The following is an 18,750-nucleotide window of genomic DNA, read 5'->3' on the forward strand; positions in this document are numbered from 1 at the left end:
CCTTCTTGTCACGTTCACCAAACCACCTTTGGACAAACCAGATCTGTTTAAAATGTGGCTAGCTGTCTGAGACAGGATGTGTCAGAATACTTTCTTCGACCTCTCGGCCTCTGTCCGCTGCAACTGCTCAGCCATAAATTCAGGCTTGGATAAATAAAGTTTGGCAACATACCTGAAATTCCCTTCTGTTTCACTGTAGGACAATCAAAGCTAATATTAGAGTAAAGCCCAACACTCTGACATTTGACTCTGCCTCTTGAGAAATAAAATCACAATAAGTTAGCTACCTACTTTGAACATGTTTTCTGAAGAGGAAGTCTGACAGTTTTATTGGGATTATTACTCTGCATTTCAGTGTTGCATGCCGTTTTGCCAATAATCTCAAAATTGGCCATCCTCCAATTTACAGTTCAAATGCTTAACTGCTACTGTAACAATTGCTGTTTTAAAAGGATGCAAAATAAACAGGGTGATAAAATCATTGGTCTGTTAGCAATTATGTGAGTACTACTTATCTCAAACTCTCAAATTTTCCAGCAACAGCTGTGCTATGCGCAAAAGAATGAAATGTACAATATTGTGCATGCTGTATGTTATAATCAGAGGAGTAGATTGTTTGCCTTTTTGAATACATTTTATTCTGTCAGGAAAAAAGGGAGATGGAAACTACTCCCAACTTATTTTGTTCAAATGTGTCTTTCCAATGTGTTTCCATGTGGATTCAACATACTGAATAGCATATAAACACAAATAACCAATAAGGTAATGGATCTATAGGCAGCTAGATTTTCTAAATGATTTTCATTTTATAGCAGGCCTTAGTATGGCAGGGCTAAACACAGCAAAGTTATTCTGTACTTGAGAATGTTACAATGATGTCTTCTTGAAACACAAAATACCTGAAAGTGTATGCAGCTGGTTGTCAACACAGGTAATGTAGTGTTTTTTTTGGGGGGGGGAAGAATTACTTAGCAACCCCTCCCATACCAAAATGCTCCACAGATTAAATGGCTATAAATGCATATTCATTCAAGCACAGCAGAACTGTCCGTGGTAAAAATGTCATGTTTACAGTATAGGTGAAACTTAAACAATTTGTTCATTTTGAACATAAAACTGCTGCAGCCTGAATCCAATATGGGCCTCTTTTTGTTTTCTTAGCAGTGTAAACTCAACCTATCCGCGTAGGGGGAGGGTGATTGTGGGTGGAACCTGTGCGTCTGACAAGCAAACGCTGACGCCAATGTAAAGACACATGATGATTCGAACTATCCAATCGCTTTGTTCTGGTTACACGGCTGTCCAATGAGTTAGGAGTGTGGGCGGTCCTTCCAGCAGAACGTCCGCCCAATGCCAAGCGGGTAGGTTGTGCAGAACCTGCAGTTTCAGTTTGTTTTATTCACCATTTTGTGTAGCTGAGGGTAAAATTAAACTAAAATTCCTTTTAAAGCACATTTCTTCCTTTTATTTTTTTTGTTTTACGCGTGGAATTGGGCGATTTTATGTGACGTTGCATCACGTCCATAATAGCAAAATTGAACGTTTTAATTTTTATTTTCCTTGGATTTTTCCCTTTTTACATTTTTTAACCTCTACAGTATTTCTGCAAAATGTCAAGACCAGTAAGGTATGTTTGCTGAATGTTTTCTTGGTAGCTGCAACTGCATGCACGCTGTGAATCAACAAAATGCACCGTACTGCTGCCATATTCTGCTCTTGGGTAACATCGTTTTAGCAGAGTGAAAAGGTTGTAATTTTGTGTTTTTACTACACCCGTTTGCTAACAGTGATCTTTGCAGTGTGATGGTTAGCTTGCTATCGAAGGCTAGCTTTCTGGCTAGCTGCACGTCCTTTCGCGCGCGCTTCGAACGTGCATCCATTTGCAGACTGGCTAATACATGGGCATCATATGGGCTGCTGCGTCTGGGTTTCATTTCTGTTTAGCGGTATCTGGCAATTACAAAAAACGAAGCTTCCTTTCATAAGCAGTGGCGAACTAAAATAAAAAAAAATATGGCTACCCATTCATCCTAGGCAGCCTCCAAGAAGCAGTAATAAAATCCCAGACTGGATATGGTCGTCATTGGTTCAGCGATGGGGTTGTGCTGTGCCCGTTTGCCTTTTAGTGGATGTAACGTTAACGTTTGTTTTAACCTTTCGCACGCTTTCAGGTTTTACTTGTTGGTACGCGTTTGATTTGGAAGATTGGAACAATAAAATATTGGTGAATAACCAGGTAGCTCGCTAGCTGGCTAATGTGGGGGGTGGTGGGTAAGCAGCAGACCTTTCACGTTGGAAGCAGTAAATTAGCAGGCTAACACAGTATTGGAATGATGTCAGAGGGGGGCGGGGATCTGTGAAATTACCACACCCCCTCCTTGCTCTATCCTATGTGGGCTGCGTTTGTAAGAGAAATGCTCGGAATTATTTGCTGGCTTGGCGCTGCGGTGGTATATGTTTAAAGTCTGACGTTGTTAATTGGATTCATTACAGTCAACAACGATGGTTGCTTATTAGCTCAAGCTATGTGACAAATGTGACCTCATTAAGTATCAGTGGTAAATTGTGTAGTTAGATGCATAGGTAGCCACGCTTTTCAACTGACTTAGTTGGCTAACTAGGTACACAAAGCATTGTTATGCTGCAACAATGCTCAATTGTCAAGTCTGTTTGCTTATGTTCAAAGTACATTAACCGGTTATAACTAACTTTAGCACACGTACCGCCACCCTACTAAAGTTTTGAAATGTGTGGGATGCTTACCTAAGGCATTTAATTGGGGTTGCAGCTAGCGGACTGGTTGGAGCTCTCTAGGATCGGCTTTACGTCATAGCTTAGTCGAGTCTCTGGACAGGGGAAACGGGATCCAACATTCCAAATCTGGGACCCTTCTACGTTCCCAGATTTTGTTTGATTCGTCCCCAATACTGCCTTTTATAAAACTGCATTTGTTCGTCTTTAATTACATCCTCTAACCACGCACGTATTACCAGAAGGTGCAGTCTTTAAAATGACCATCTTTTTTAAAGCACTGCCGTGACATTTCTTTTTAAAAAATAATATTGGAACATTTTATGACTCGGATTCTAATTTTCTTTTTTTCTTCTTCCTTTTTTTAAACGTTCTTCACGGCCCAATTACCAGCTAATGGATCAATTTATCAGAGATCTCAAGGTTCAAATTACAGTAAAGACACAGCCGCTTGTAACCATGCCCCCGATTAAGTTAGTTGACCGTCACATGAAGCCGCGATCTGTTTCACTCGGCACGTCCTCCGTTCACACAGTTCCGGGTGAGTTCAGGAAATTCGAGCTCATTCACTGGCTATCACTAGGTACCTTAGTAGGGGGTACAAGCTCTTTGGCATGTCGTGTATCAGATGTTGTTTTTGGACCTGCTTTGCAACGTGTGCCATTTGCTCCGGATTAGAATGAAAATCCCTTATACAGAAAGAGATGGTTGAGATCAGGCCTCGCCAACGCTGAAACGGCTCATCTCACACTTGGTTTTCACACGTCCCCTGGCCGTCCTGTGGCTGTATTTCTACTGCTGTTGTGTTGCATTACCTTTCAGGTAGCTGAGGATGATGTCTGTAAGGTGAACCATTGGTACATTTCCTTTTATTTATTTGTCATTTTCAATTTATGAAACTTCTATAAATTTAAAACAGGTGACTTGTCATCAGCTCAGCCTTCATTAACTTAAAATTGTGTAAAATTGCACATTGCGAGTTTGATTGTCATTATGCAAATGATCCAAGGAGTAGATGTACATAATTGCTGGTTATCTAATTACCTGTCTGTGTACTTGTCTGGAAAACTGTCCTCGTTGTACTCTTGTGCTTGGCTGTTGCTTCATTTGTTCTCGCACTGGAACAGTACTTTCTAAAATGGCATTGTGTTGGAATTGCCAAAATTTTTTGTGACAAAAAAAAAATTGAATTTCCCGCTTGTTCACTGCTGTAAGGAAATCCTGGGTGGAGCTGTAAACGCTATTATTTAACCCTTTGAAGAATATGCCTTCTGGAATGTTTTTTGTATCAGTGTTCTAGAACTCCATTGTTTTTGGTTGTTACATCAGCATTAGAACATTAGAATGTTCAGTTAAGAAGAACATTCTAATCGCATATTTTTGATCTCACACCTTTACTGCATCTTGAGGGTGAATGTGGCTGCTCAGGATTGGACCTTGATATCATGGAAACTGGTAAATTGTAGTCTTTACATTTTATGAGCCATGGGTGGGCAAACCAGAAGTCAGTGTGCTCGTATTTTGTGCTTCCATGCAATCACATCTGGTAGTCCAGCCAAATTTTTGCTAGCCCAGGTATACAGGAATATAGATATGTGTTTATCTGTGTGCCATTTCTACAAAAATGTGTTACAAACTTGCCAAGTCTTTTATGTGCTGAGTGTGTGTTGTTCTGTATTAAAAGGAATTGTGCAGCAGTTTTCTAAAATTATAAATTCAATTATTTAATTGAAATTATAGTTTTTTGCTTTTGTGAAAAACAGTGGCATGACAAACTTGGGTTTTACTTGCAACTTCATAAACATGCTCTTTATTTTATGAGCACTTACAAAAAACATTTTGATAAACTTCACTTTGGTTGCTCTCCACTATTCAGTTTGCGATTGTCGGGCATCTTGAGTAAATGAGAGATCAATTGGCATGTAAATTTCTTAGCAAGAATTTCCATCAACTGAAATTAACATACAAGGAGCTGTTAAGCTGTTTGTTTTCACAAGAGCAATTCCACCAGCCATTGGCAAGGTAGGCCTACACTGTAAGCTTAGGCAAGTTAGATAATGTTTTACAAACCCTGCTGAAAATTCCACCTTAAACCAGCCTAAGCTGGTTTAACCAGCTTTGACCAGCTGTGACCAGCTATGAATCCCAGGTGGTCTTAGCTGGAATTTTCAGCAGGGGAAACATGGAGAACTACTTAAGTAACATTACATTCTGTTTCTAAAATGCTACCTAGCAGTCTTATAATGCCTTTAAACAACCATTGTGTTATCTAGCTTACATTGGCAAAGATTAGTCCGGATGAATGGCACATTTGAAAATATTAACGCAGTGAGATATTTCTTTACTAGGGTTTCTCTTGATGCTAATGATAATAATTTAGGTGAGTTGGACGGCTGCTGTCACGCCTGAAGTAGCGTCGGTTTGAAAGGGGAATATCAGAAATTTCAGCCCTTCTCTTCTGTCAAAATGCTAATTGGTGCTTTGTTCAGTCAGCGGTTTTTGCCTGCCTATCTAATCAAATGAGAACCAACTGAAGGTCACTCTAGATTAATGAACAGTAATCGCAGTCCGGCAGGTTTGCTTCAAAAACCACGGTCGAGAGAATGGCTCTGGCAGTCTGGGGGGGCATCGATAAGCTGCGTTTTTTGGATGTCTGGGCCAGAATATTGGCATCTGGGCGACCAATTTGTGCGCCCTGTGACCTTTAGGCTAGACAGACAGACTTGACCTACTGTCGGATCTTGATTTTAGGTCACGCTCCCCTTCACTTGGCAAGGGGTGTTAAATTATGCGGCATCTTCCGGTGTGTATCCGTCCTGTAAATGGTAAATGGGCTGCATTTATACAGCGCTTTTATCCAAAGCGCTTTACAATTGATGCCTCTCATTCGCCAGAGCAGTTAGGGGTTAGGTGTCTTGCTCAAGGACACTTCGACACGCCCAGGGCGGGGTTTGAACCGGCAACCCTCCGACTGCCAGACAATCGGTCTTACCTCCTGAGCTATGTCGCCCCTATGTCGTCCTGAACCTTTATCAAAACGGACCCCAGCAGGATGCAGAAAGTATTCCGCTCAGCTCCCAGTGCGAAAAATGCAAAGCTTGCGCTCAGCGAGGGAGAGCGAGCTTGTTGCTGGTGTACCCCATAGAGAGCCGTTGTGTGGAAGCGAGCCGGTACGTAAGCGGCAGCTTCTCGCCCCCGATGTCGTCTGCGACTCGTCTCGTTCGTTTTTTACGGCCGGCGTGTGTTCAGTAGCGCCGTGTTCAGTAAGTGCTGAGGGGTTGTAAAAGATTGTGAAGGCCCTGCAGTTTGCCCTGTTGTTCTGCCTGTATGTGGTATACATTACCTGTGCCCCAGCGCCGTCACGCTTTGTCTGGGTGTGCGACGGCTCAACTTGCACTATTAACCGGCTTTCTGCTTTGTCAGAATTGGGCCTGCAGTGTCCGCCATCTTGAATTCTGTCGTCGCAAAAAAATGACCTAATCGGTGGTGTTTTTAAATGAATTAAATAATTAATTCATTGTTGTATTCAGACTGTATAGCTAAATCATTTGAAGAAGCATTGCAGCTGTGGGTCACTCTGGCTGGACCTTCGTCCTTCTGAAGTCTGTTATCCTTCATCATCATCCAGAGTCCTGATTATGAGGCCTTCGCTGAAACGAGATGAATCAGATGGCCACACTGCGCCAGTCCCCACTGAGTGTCTAACTCCTTACAGACCATCTTGTGGGGGGGGGGAGCTTAATTTGGCAGCGGTGTTCTTCCGTTTTACGAACGCTGCGGACATCTGTAAGGAATTTTGGATGCATCGTGTTTTTGAGCCAATGGCAGTGAGCTTGCCTTGCTGTTGGCTAGTTGGCTAGCTGCAGTGCTGGTGAAAATATTTTTAAAAATATTTCAATTTTATTGAATGAAGAATATGAATGTAATTGGTTCAGTTATCACCCCGTTGTAGTTTCGGGTAGAATGGAAATAATGAAGCGTAGACTGAAAGCTGGATTTTCTCATACACTGGGGCAGAGAAAGGGGATTCTCTAGAACAGATTTCTTTTTTCCCCCCATAGCCAGCAGTCTGAAAATGTTAAAAAGAAATCATTTCTACTCATTCACAGATCCTGTGAAAGCACTTTTTATTTCAACATTAAATTGCTTAAGCCACAAGATAAAGGGGAATACTGGCTAGTTTTGAATTTGTGAATGGAAAGCATTTCCTTTTGGTGTGAAGACCGTTATCTATATCTAACACAAGAGGTCTGATGGGATTTGATTGTTGTGTCATAATTATTAACTTAAAATTTGCTTCACCTTTTCTTAATGATACAATTACGTAGTGCTAGGAATGTTTAACATACAATGTCATGGGTTTGTCATGTGGTGGACTACAGAGCAAACTCATAAATGCGTCTAACGCATACATTCATCACACCGTGTGTCACCACCTTTAAGCGACCTGATTTTAGGATTTCAGACCTAACGCACAATGAATTCATAATACATTCATGTACGCTCCAAACACATTTCTGTGTGTAATCAACTCTCAGGGTATGATTACAATCACTTTAATTGCATTGCCCTTCATAAAAAAAAAACAAAGAAAAAACTCTTCAATCATCAAGTGCTGTGTGTTGTTTCATTTCCTTTGTTTGCCTATTCTGTGTAATTTTATGGGTTTCTTTGTGGTTATAGAGTGCCATGTCATCTCAGACGTGGTTCTATAAATAGTGGTGAATTAATGAACTGTACCTTGGGTTTTCAGCAGGGGTTCCATGAAGGTACCAGACTTTATATGCAGCGAATATATATAAATTTCGAACACGTTGGTGGGGGGGGGGCGACAAATCCATGAGATGCCACCTTAAATACAGCAAATAATAAGTGTAAAGAGAGACACCGTACTCGTATGGAAAATCTGTTTCTAGTTTCTAGCATAAAATACATGCCATTTTTGTCTCCAGTCCTTCATCGGGGGAACTTATTTTAAATATTAAAACACTTGACTTTTGATGGGGGTCCCATCCATGCCTTTGAGTCGGGGTGGGGGGTGGGGGGCGTGGGGTTCCTGGGCCAGAAAGGTTGAAAACCCCAGAAGTAAAGTTTGCTGCACAAATGAAAAAAAATGGCTCCAGGCAAATTAGCCATGCAGCCATTAGTATTTTATCTGTGTGTGGTTATTGTAATATTATCAAATGGGTTGTTGTCTTTTTTTTTGTTGTTGTTGTAATTGTTTTTTTTTTGTTTTATTGTCAAGAATTATTTGTGTTGTGATTGGTACTTTAATGTTTTTTCCTGCTTGGGGCCTGCAGATGAAAACGAACCGGAGCCAAGTGGTGATTAGTTGTGATGGGCTCGGTCCCGGTTTAATATAATAATAAGGTAGGGCTGGGTGACATGATAATTATTGAATGCAATAACGGTCTTCCCCATGATATATATATATATATATATATATAAAACACTATATCGCCTAAGGTGCATCGATATGTGTTTATAGTACCGCATCAGGTGAAAAGAAAGGAACAGTAAAAAGAAAGGCAGTACACCACATGGTGGCAACAACGACCGTTATTGCGTTCGAAAATGACAGTTTCGGTATATCGCGCAGCCCTTTAATAAAGTAACGGTAAGTGTTTCAGTCAGCCTGGCTGTTCACCTGTACCTCTCCAAAGTGCCCGTGAGGTCTAAACTCCCCCGCGTTGTTGCCACGAGGAACTCTGGCGCTCCGAGTCGAACCTGATTTGTGTCGCCAGGCGTATTCCTGGGCGCGTTGTGGGCTTGATGAGCATCCGTATATATTATTATTCCCCGAAATGCAGAGGATCGGTTTTGCTTGTTAGTTGCTTGTCCATTCTGTAATGAGAAACGTCTGCTGTGCGCTGATTGGGCTGATGACTCACAAACCGCTTTGGGTTGGTTTGCCTTTTATTTGATGCCGGTACAAGTGTTGTAAATTGTGTTTCTGGATATTATTTGAGTAGAAAAAATGAGTGTCTGAATGCAAAATTATTTCTTATTTTCATCCCTTGACAGTATCTGAAAAAATAAGGTTAATGCATCCTGATAACTTAGCATTTCTTTTTCAGTAATGCTGCTCTGCTGATGCATGAATGACTGAAATGTTTTGAATAATCATAACAATAATAATAACTATAATAATAATAATTCTCAACATGGCAATTTTGGAGGGTCTTGCCTTATAGCCAGATTAGGCCTACTGGCTTTTTGGTTCCGCTCCTGAAATCATTTTTAAGTGACCCTACATGCTGTTTATTTCAGTGCTGATTTAGCTTTTTTTTTTTGCTTCTCATTCATCTCGACAAGTGCAGTCATCACTGGTCAGGCAGCTGCCAGGGGCGATTGTTATCTTTTCACCAATCTGATTGGCTCAATAAATAAAATTGTTTCCAGGCGACAGCGCTTGTTTTTCTAAGAGCAGGTGTATGATCCAAGACCCGTATTACAAAATAAATAAATAAAATCCTTCCAGATCCTCAGAGAGAGCGCATGTGACATGACAGTTCAAAAGGACGTAACACTTTCCAAGTCTGGAGTCTAAAAGAGCAATTCTCAGGGGGGGGGAAACTGCCTGTCTGTATAATCAAGGGAAATCTGAGCGCACAGCTGGCAGCGGGTCACGAATCCATATTTCATAGCCGCATTACCTGTCTGCGCACGACGCGACTGCAAACGTGATGCAAGAATGATGGAAATGAAGAGGGGAAGACACGGGCAGGCAAATAATACGTTTCTGTTGAATTGGTCCTGCATGTCCGGTGTACGCACGCCAGGCCAGGGGATATCCTGTCAGTTCTGCTGTTAGCCACATTACAGTCATTCAGCGACTACACCGTGTGCATCTTGTTTTGTTGTCATGGTGAACCATAGGTGTGCATTTCATTATATTGCATTTTAGCAATTTGGGGGCACTCTTATCCAGGGCGACTGACGCAGATTACTTTTTTAAAAAACATAAAATTCATTTATGCAGGTGGGTATTTTACTGGTGCTGTACAAATGCAGTGGTGGTGTGTGTAGGCGGGGACTAGAACCTGCAGTCTTAACAAGCCCAGTTCCCTAAGCATTATTTTATATAGGCTACAGTGTCGTGGCTATGTCATACAATCTTCTGCAAACGTTACCTGGGTTCAGTTGTCATCAGATGAGTTGTACTGCACACGGCGAAAGCTGTGGCAAAAAAAAATAGACCCTCGGCCCTCAAAAAGGTGTTTTGGTGCAGTCTTTTTTAAATTTATTTATTTTTTATTTTTTCCTTCTCCTGATGGCGGATTTCTTTTTGTGTTTCTACAGGAACAGGAAGGTCGTGAATTACTCGCAGTTCAATGAGTCCGACGATGCAGGTGAGCCAAGGTCCACTTCGCAGTGTGTCATTAATTGGGTTGCCTGTGCAAATACGAATTTTAGGGATGTAACGGTATTGGCTACAAAACTCACGGTGCTTAAGTGGTTATCTAATACTTGACGGTGTAGTGTTATTTCCAGCACTTTGAAAGTTTATATTTCAATGTGTCTGTGTGTTTAAAAAAAAATTAAATTCAAATGAAAAAAGTTCATATTGTATCAGCAGCCATATTTGAAAAATGCACTGCTGTAAATGATGGTTCAAAATGTGAATATTTTAGAGAATATATGATATTTTGATGTCATTGCGCAACAAGGTAAACTTTAAAAAGAAGCGGTTTATTTAGAACCAGTTGCATTTCCTTCCTCTACTATTCCCATATCTGGTGTTTTATTTTTTTTTAAATGATTTCTCCTCTTACTGTGCGCTCCTCTGCCCTCGGATAAGACCCTTAGCGGGCGCTTACGCCGCTTTGATTCTGAGTGTTATTTTCGGCTGCCCTTTCTCGCGCGTCTCACGAGACCCGACGGAGCCCGCGAGCTAGCGTAGCGGCGGTTTGGCGGTGAGTGTAATCCGAGCGGGACCCAGACCGTTGCGTTTGCGTGCGGTCCCGCCGTCCTCCTTCCGTCTCTGGCGGCGCAAGGAGCGCTGTAATTTTAGCCGAGGTGTTCCCCCCACCCCCCCCCCGGCCGTCAGACCGGGGGGCCCTGACGCACAAGTGACTTTGTGTGTGTGTCTCGCTCTGCAGACGAGGAGTATGGCAGAGACTCGGAGAGAGCCAAAAAGATGCGCGCGACCCCGCGAGAAGTGAAGCACAAGAAGAGGCCGGGGAAGAACTCTCAGGAGGACAGGTGAGGAGGCGGGACGTCGGGACGCAACGGGAGGCTTCCCCTCAGTCAGGGCAGGACACCGACTCCTTCATCCACTGGCCACAGTGGCTGGTGCATCCCAAAATTCACTAACCAATTTGAACTGTTTAATAGACAACTAGATATTTAGACTAGAGCAGGGCTTCAGAGTGATGGGTGGGTTACCTGCCAAAGTGGCTGGTAGAGTAGATGAACTTACCAGCCACAAATAAAAATCAACTGCATTTGGCTGGTGGCTGGTGTTTAATTTTGCAAGCTGATGATCCCTACACAGTGGATTATTTCAACCCATAGAGAAAAATTGTATTTTTATTCTAACAAGGCTTGTGATAATATATATACAGTATTTGGATGGAAGATATCTGATGATAAAGCAGCATGTGAGAGACTTGATGTAGAAGTTGCGAGTAGCAGTGCAGCTAAGGTATTTCAAGAGTGGATTCGGAATTGCCTCAGGGAGGGTAGAACACAATAACGGCAGGGATCGAGGGACTGTGGGAAGTGTAGTCCTGCAATAATTGGAGTCAGGACCCCTCTTCCTTATTCACATTAATGATTCAGTGTAGTTGAACATAATGGGGTCTGCATGTGGGAATTGAAATTAAAATAATTAATTTTAGGCAGGGCTGCTATTTGAGATCTCGGAGCGGTTGTGTCTCCTCTGCTGTGTTGCAGTAAGAAAAGGCCGAGCCAGGATGGTAGTAAATGTGTAGTAAAACCAGACCCTGGGTCAAATAGGTATTTGTTTTGGATTCAAATACTATTTTTCTACGCTTTACTTATCTTGTGTGGTGTATTGGAACCAATGAAATGCTCTCAAAAAGTGCAAACCCTACCTTCTGTTCATATTGGCAGGCTCACTTACACCAGGCAAGATCAATAGGGCACATAAAAGTGTTTGAATCCAAAACAAATACGTATTTGACCCTGGTCTGGATAAAACACATCGAGAAGAAAATTTAGAAAAATAATCTTAGTAATGTCAACGCCTACAAAACAGACTCAGTTCAGTATTATTACCGACTTGGCATAAGGTAAACTCAGCAGGCGTGTTGACGTATTTCTTTGCACAGAAGAGAGAGCTGTCGTTGTGTGTAATATAGCCTGCCTGGTTAAGTAATGGGGGCAAAAAACTCAAGGTTTTTAAGTCCAGAATTATGATGCTGCGTGAGACACTCTAGCTTATAGGTATTATATGTAAACGGATGAGAGTGCATGGGAGTTGAATGGCCTGTTCTCCCCGTCATGTGTTTCTGTGTTCCTCATCCTTCTCGGGCTGTTTGCAGCATGTTTTTTTTTTATTTTATTTTTTTGAGGAAGGAGGTAAAGGGAACGAACAGTCTGAATAATGGCTTCAGTGTGAGTAGCACCCAAGGGCAAAACTCGGAGGAAATTCAACAGTCTTGAGTGTTTGTGAAGGGAACAGCTCTTGTTGCTGTACAGCTCAAGTCTCTGAATAGTCAACTTTCTGTGGTATTGGATTATTATTATTTTTTTTAATTTGGGACATTTGCAGATGTTTACAGCTACCTGAATCTTTAAAGGACTAGTATAGGTGAATTTGGGGTGTTTGTGGTCTAAAACGTTACACTTCATGTTCCTTTAACAGATATGAAGGTCTTGCATCATGGCCTTTTATTTCAACATTATTGAATGACTTCATCAATTAATGTCCTATTGGGCAGTTTATTGCATCAGTATCACCAGCGTTCATTTATACTAACAGTACCTGCCTGTTAATTTGAGTAAGTATAAATGTATGAAATTTTGAGAGAATTTTAAAAAATGTATTTATTTATTTTTGACTAGCACTAAAGCAGATTATTGCACATACAGACTTTGTGTTTCTCTTTTTTTCAGTGATGATTCTGATGACAAACTTTCAAAATCCAAAAATGATTCTGCTGGTAAGTTGTGCATTTTCTCATGCCTTGGAATTATTTGTCTTAAGAGTGATGCTCTTTGTTGACCATGACAAGAGTCTACGGCGCTGGAGTGCAATCACCTCTGTCTAATCAAGGGATTGGGTGAGCCTGGCTAATCACCAGGCACTTGGAAGTTACTGGTGGTCTTCAATGAGAAATCATTGCAGATACAACTGGTTGCAGCCCTAATCTTGATCGAGAGAAAGAGGAAAAGAATGGTAACACACCATATGGTGGCGAAGACCGTCATTTAATTTGATAATTACTGTTGTGATATATCGCCCTGCCCTACTCAGGATAAGATCATCTGCTTCATGCCTAAATTGCCAAAGTAAATGTGTGTGTGTGGAGTTTTAATTCGGTTTGCCCGAAGCAAGTGTGTCGAAAAGACCCGGGCTTGTAGACAAGAGCGTACCCCTTTCTGACACGAAACCGTTTCGCCATGTTGACCGCGCAGAAAAGACGAGATTCGCGGCTCACCGTCTCCCGTTCCTCTCGTTTCAGATGACTTCGGTAGTGATGAAGACAATGACTTTGGCGAGGAGGAAGAGGAGGAAGGGGGCAGCGACTACGACACCAAAAGGGGCAAGAAGGGGAAGAAAGTGAGCAGGAGGTCACTGAAGAGGAAACGAGATGCAGGTACTGTTCTCTCGTCCCTCTCCCCAGGTGCCTCATACCCACAGCTGGGCTTTATCACCTGTGTGGCTGCTATGTTCGCCTCTGCAGTTTTGGCTGTGAATCATACTGGCCCTGTAGCGTATAACGCAATGTGTTTCACTGGATCAGGTATATGTCTAATGTGGAGAATATCTCAATGAACACAACGTGACTCCTTTCAAATGGATCTACATTATCTGATCATTACGGTAGAATAATTCTTGGCCTTTTTTTGGCAGAGGGGGGCCGCGTGTCTGAACCTATCCTAGCAAGTGTTTATTTTACGTCTTAGCTGGGGGGGGGGGGGGGGGGGGTCTGAACTGTAGACTGGTCTCTCCTAGCGGGTGTTTATTTTGCGTCTTGGCAGGGGTGTGTGTACTCTAGACTAGTCTCTCCTAGCGGGTGTTCATTTTGCGTACGGGCTCTCCTGCAGACGACAGCGACGACGATCGCGAGGTGAGCAAGAAGGTGCGGCAGGTCCGGCAGGCCGCCTCCAAGGCCGTGTCCAAACAGAGGGAGATGCTGCTGGGGGACGGGGGCAGCGAGGACGAGGACCGCGAGGATGACGAGCAGGCCCTCCTGGACCGTAAGCCCCGCCCCCTCTGCTTTGGCAACTTCTTTTTTTCTTTTTTTCCAAAACCCTTCCTTTGCTACCGTAGGAGGGGGGGGGATTTCAAAGACCGTGATCGGTTCTGAACAGGAGGGAAATGGCATCGCTGAGCTAGCGTTGCACAATGCAGTTTATCTGCGGTCAAGGTTAACTTGGGTCTGTGTAGTACACGGGACAGTTGAGTTTCGCAACGCAAAGTCGCATTATAATAATGTTCAGGAGGAAGTGTGAATCTGCAAAATGGGGGGGGGGGGGGGGAAGGAAATTCATGAAGTTTGGTTTGTTTGCACAACATTGGTGGTCCCTTAATGGCAAAATGCACAGCATGTATGTATGTATGACTGCATGCGAGATTTAGAACGGGCGCACAGGGAATTTTCAAATTCAAAATGGTGGCTTGAGTTCCGCTTTAAAGGGGCATGGCCTAGACGAGCTGCACAGAGTCTCCGCTCTCTTCTGCAGAGTCGGAGGGCAGCGACGAGGACTTCATGGTGGACGACGACGATGACAGCGACTACGGCCACTCCAAGAAGAGGAGCAAGAAGGTGATCAGGAGAAGTAGGCCCGAGAGGAAGGAGAAGAAGTCCCCAAAACCCAGACTAAAGGCCACAGGTACTGCCCGTTTCTGACCAGACTTACCTCTACCTGACCAGGAGGCTTCTCCTGTGTAGTGACTGATTAGGGTTGGAGGGTTCAAAACCTACAGGAGTGCAGATGTCCTGGAACAGGGTTGGGCAGCTCTGCTCTTGGCCTTGCTCTAGGGGCAGCAGTGTAGTATCATGGGTAAGAAAAAAAAAAAAGTTGTGTAAGTCACTCTGGATAAGAGCGTCTGCTAAATGCCTGTAATGTAATGTAATGCGTTGAATGAGGTGTGCTTTGTTAGGGTTGGAGTGAAAACCTACAGGACGGTAGATCTCTTGCTGTTGAACGAGGTGTGCTTTTTTAGGGTCGGAGTGAAAACCTACAGGACGGTAGATCTCTAGCTGTTGAATGAGGTGTGCTTTGTTAGGGTTGGAGTGTAAACCTACAGGACGGTAGATCTCTAGCTGTTGAACGAGGTGTGCTTTGTTAGGGTTGGAGTGAAAACCTACAGGACGGTAGATCTCTAGCTGTTGAATGAGGTGTGCTTTTTTAGGGTTGGAGTGAAAACCTACAGGACGGTAGATCTCTTGCTGTTGAATGAGGTGTGCTTTGTTAGGGTTGGAGTGAAAACCTACAGGACGGTAGATCTCTTGCTGCTGGATGAGGTGTGCTTTGTTAGGGTTGGAGTGAAAACCTACAGGACGGTAGATCTCTAGCTGTTGAATGAGGTTGAGCTTTGTTAGGGTTGGAGTGAAAACCTACAGGACGGTAGATCTCTTGCTGCTGGATGAGGTGTGCTTTTTTAGGGTTGGAGTGAAAACCTACAGGACGGTAGATCTCTATCTGTTGAACGAGGTGTGCTTTGTTAGGGTTGGAGTGAAAACCTACAGAGGACGGTAGATCTCTAGCTGTTGAACGAGGTGTGCTTTTTTAGGGTTGGAGTGAAAACCTACAGGACGGTAGATCTCTTGCTGTTGAATGAGTTGTGCTTTGTTAGGGTTGGAGTGAAAACCTACAGGACGGTAGATCTCTTGCTGCTGGATGAGGTGTGCTTTGTTAGGGTTGGAGTGAAAACCTACAGGACGGTAGATCTCTAGCTGTTGAATGAGGTTGAGCTTTGTTAGGGTTGGAGTGAAAACCTACAGGACGGTAGATCTCTAGCTGTTGAATGAGGTTGAGCTTTGTTAGGGTTGGAGTGAAAACCTACAGGACTGTTGGTCTTGAGAATCGGGGTTGGGCTGCCCTGGGCTAAAGATCTTGTTGAGCTGGTAATTAGTATGATCAGGTGTGCCAAATTACCGTTAAAATGAAAAGCTTCAGGATGGCAGATCTCCAGGAACAGGGTTGGGATTTATTGTGGTAGATGAATACTTTTTTGTTCTTGATTCACATTGGGGGGGAAAGGCAGTGGGGGGGGGGGGGGGGTAAGTAAATTTCACACACATTAAAGGCACATTCACACACATTTAAATAACAAGATCCCAATGTTTCTTTTCCCCCTATCGACTAACATTCAAATCATCCATGAAAACACACTTTCAAGAATATATATATCGAATGTAAATTAGTAACCTACCAATCACCCCCCACCCCCACCCTTGTTGAAACCCCTGGCTTTAGAGGGGTAAAGCATAACTCCAGCTCCCAAAATCCACCATTTGTGTAAAACGGATATCTTTCCGCCCCCCCCCCCCTTCTGCAGTGACCCCCAGCCCCATGAAAGGCAAGGGGAAGGGCCGGCCCAGCGCCGCCAAGGCCCTGGAGAAGTCCTCGCCCAAAGAGGAGGGGGACCCCGACAGCGCCCCCGAGGAAGAGGAGGAGGACGAGGTGGAGAAGAGAGAGACCCCTCCCCCCAAGAAGACAGAGGAGGCGCCCGAGGAAGAGGACGACGTATCGGAAGAGGAAGCACCCTCTGGGGAAGACTAGCCGGTCCCAGGCAGCAAAACCCCTCGCTCTGTTTTACCTTTTAGTCTTTAGGTCTTTTTTTTTTTTTCTCCTCCCTTCTCCTCTTCCTCTTTTTTTTTTTTCCTTTTTTTGTTCTTTAGCGTTAGAAGATTTCAGTTTCCGTGTTGGCCTGGCTCAATGGTTTGGACATTTTACATCATTTTTTTGCTTTTATATAGCCTTTCTTTAAGGACTTTTGAGTGTGTGTGTGTGTGTGCGCGCGTGTGCATGTGTGCCTGCATGTGCGTGCGTGTGTGTGTTTGTGCGCATGCATCCATGCGTGTGTGTGCGTGCTTGAGTGCGTGTGTGTGTGCATGCGTGTGTGTGTGTGTGTGTGTGTGTGTGTGTGTGCGCGTGCATGTGTGCCTGCATGTGCGTGCGTGTGTGTTTGTTTGTGCGCATGCATCCATGCGTGTGTGTGCGTGCTTGTGTGTGTGCATGCGTGTGTGTGTGGTAGAACGAGTAAATGGTGAACAGAAAATAAGAACAGAGCCTATTTTACAGATGTAGGATCACAAGCACACCTGTGTCTGACAAGGGCAGCTGCTTATCTGAGGTCTCAGAGTTTAGTTTTTTTTTTTCTTTCCCCCTCTCCACAGTGATATTGAAGTTGTGACCCAATTTGTATAAAAAGTTGAGTGCATGGATGAGAACAAATTTCCAGTAGGCGGTCCAATATTAAGATCAACGCTAGCTGGTGTCAGTCTTCGCCTCAGTTAGGGCTGGCAAGGAGCTTCAGTAAATCTCCCAGTCAAAGGCTGATGACTGACTTCTTTTTTCTTTTTTCTTTTTTTTAAGCTGCAGCCGTCCTACTAGCAGGTTGATTAGGGAAAAGGCCACGTGTCGAAAAGCCCTGGCGGCCGCCCCAGTGATTGTAATGACACTGTTAAGCTGGCTCGAGTGTCAGAGAGAAGCTTGAGCAGCGTTATCCATGGAAAAATGACTCAGTCCTGTTCGCGGTCCCGACGGACGCCTCGGTAGAAATTGAGCGGTGGAGAAAAACTATTCCATCGTGAAGCTGTTTGTTTATCTTTTGTAAAACACTATCCATCTTCAGTCGGTTCCCCTAATTCACTGTGGACGAACAGATATGTTTTCAGACGATGCTGTGTGTGTGTGTATGTATGTGTGTGTGTGTGTGTGTGTGCGTCTGCATGCATGAGAGTTTTTGTTTGGCTGTTCTACTAGTGCGGCTGACGGTACTTGGTTTAGCCCTTTCAAAGGGGTGAAAATCCTGCTTCAATATCAGAAAGAAATCATAACTTTATTTAAACATTTATGAATTGTCCACACATCATGGAATTAAATAGAATACTCACCTTTGCTCACCTGTGTTGTTAAGCTGAAGCTACATTCCTGTATTTGAGAGCTCATATCGCGTCATTGCGCAGGGGACATGCCTGTGCACGTGTACACAGTGCAGTATTTTAGTGTTATTGTGAGGGAGAGGAAAGAGCTGTTAGAATGACCTGTACTCGACCTGTAATGTGTGGTGATCAAGTATGGGTTACAGTAACAGTCCACTGTACAGGCCTGCTCCAGCAGTGGCCTTATGGCACAAAATATCATGTTTATCCACAAGGGGGCAGTGCTGCCATTTAAAAAAAAAAAAAAAAAAAAACATTTTTCTTCTTCTTTTATTTTTTCAGTAAATGATTTTGGACTGTTGTAGCTGCTTACGTTTCCAGACAAAGATGGTGGAGGCTTTGCAGGGGACTTGCGTGCTTAAGCCAGCCTGCTGATGTTCTGTGTGTCGATCATGGCCAATCGAGTTGAGGGGCACGGGTGCGTTGAAAGGCCCCTCTGGGCGCTTTCTCTGGGGGAGGGGTTTTGTTGGGACGTGCTGAGCATTAACAAACCGCCCATTCGGTTTTGTGTGCTTCCAGTATCCGACATCCCAACATCCAACTGTAATTCCTCATGTTTAATTTCATACTGCCGAGTTTTTCAGACTTTTATTCTTGCTCCGGATCATTGTTTAAAATGGACTGTGTGTTTGTGTACACACACACGCACACACACACACATAAACACTCACACACACACACACGCACACAG

General features: G+C 43.6%; 1 protein-coding gene across 1 annotated transcript; it reads left to right on the forward strand.

Moving 5' to 3' along the window:
• Positions 1-1,356: 1,356 nt before the first annotated feature.
• nucks1a (nuclear casein kinase and cyclin-dependent kinase substrate 1a) lies at positions 1,357-16,941 on the forward strand. Its single transcript, XM_035388967.1, has 8 exons — positions 1,357-1,627; positions 10,054-10,103; positions 10,854-10,956; positions 12,835-12,881; positions 13,404-13,538; positions 13,990-14,142; positions 14,629-14,778; positions 16,451-16,941. Exons 1-8 carry the CDS (start codon positions 1,611-1,613, stop codon positions 16,672-16,674), a joined length of 879 nt encoding a protein of 292 aa, XP_035244858.1. The 5' UTR covers positions 1,357-1,610; the 3' UTR covers positions 16,675-16,941.
• The last annotated feature ends 1,809 nt before the right edge of the window (positions 16,942-18,750 follow it).

The sequence above is a fragment of the Anguilla anguilla genome, chromosome 13 (assembly GCF_013347855.1).
Source record: "Anguilla anguilla isolate fAngAng1 chromosome 13, fAngAng1.pri, whole genome shotgun sequence".
In the NCBI taxonomy this organism is placed as follows: Eukaryota; Metazoa; Chordata; class Actinopteri; order Anguilliformes; family Anguillidae; genus Anguilla; species Anguilla anguilla.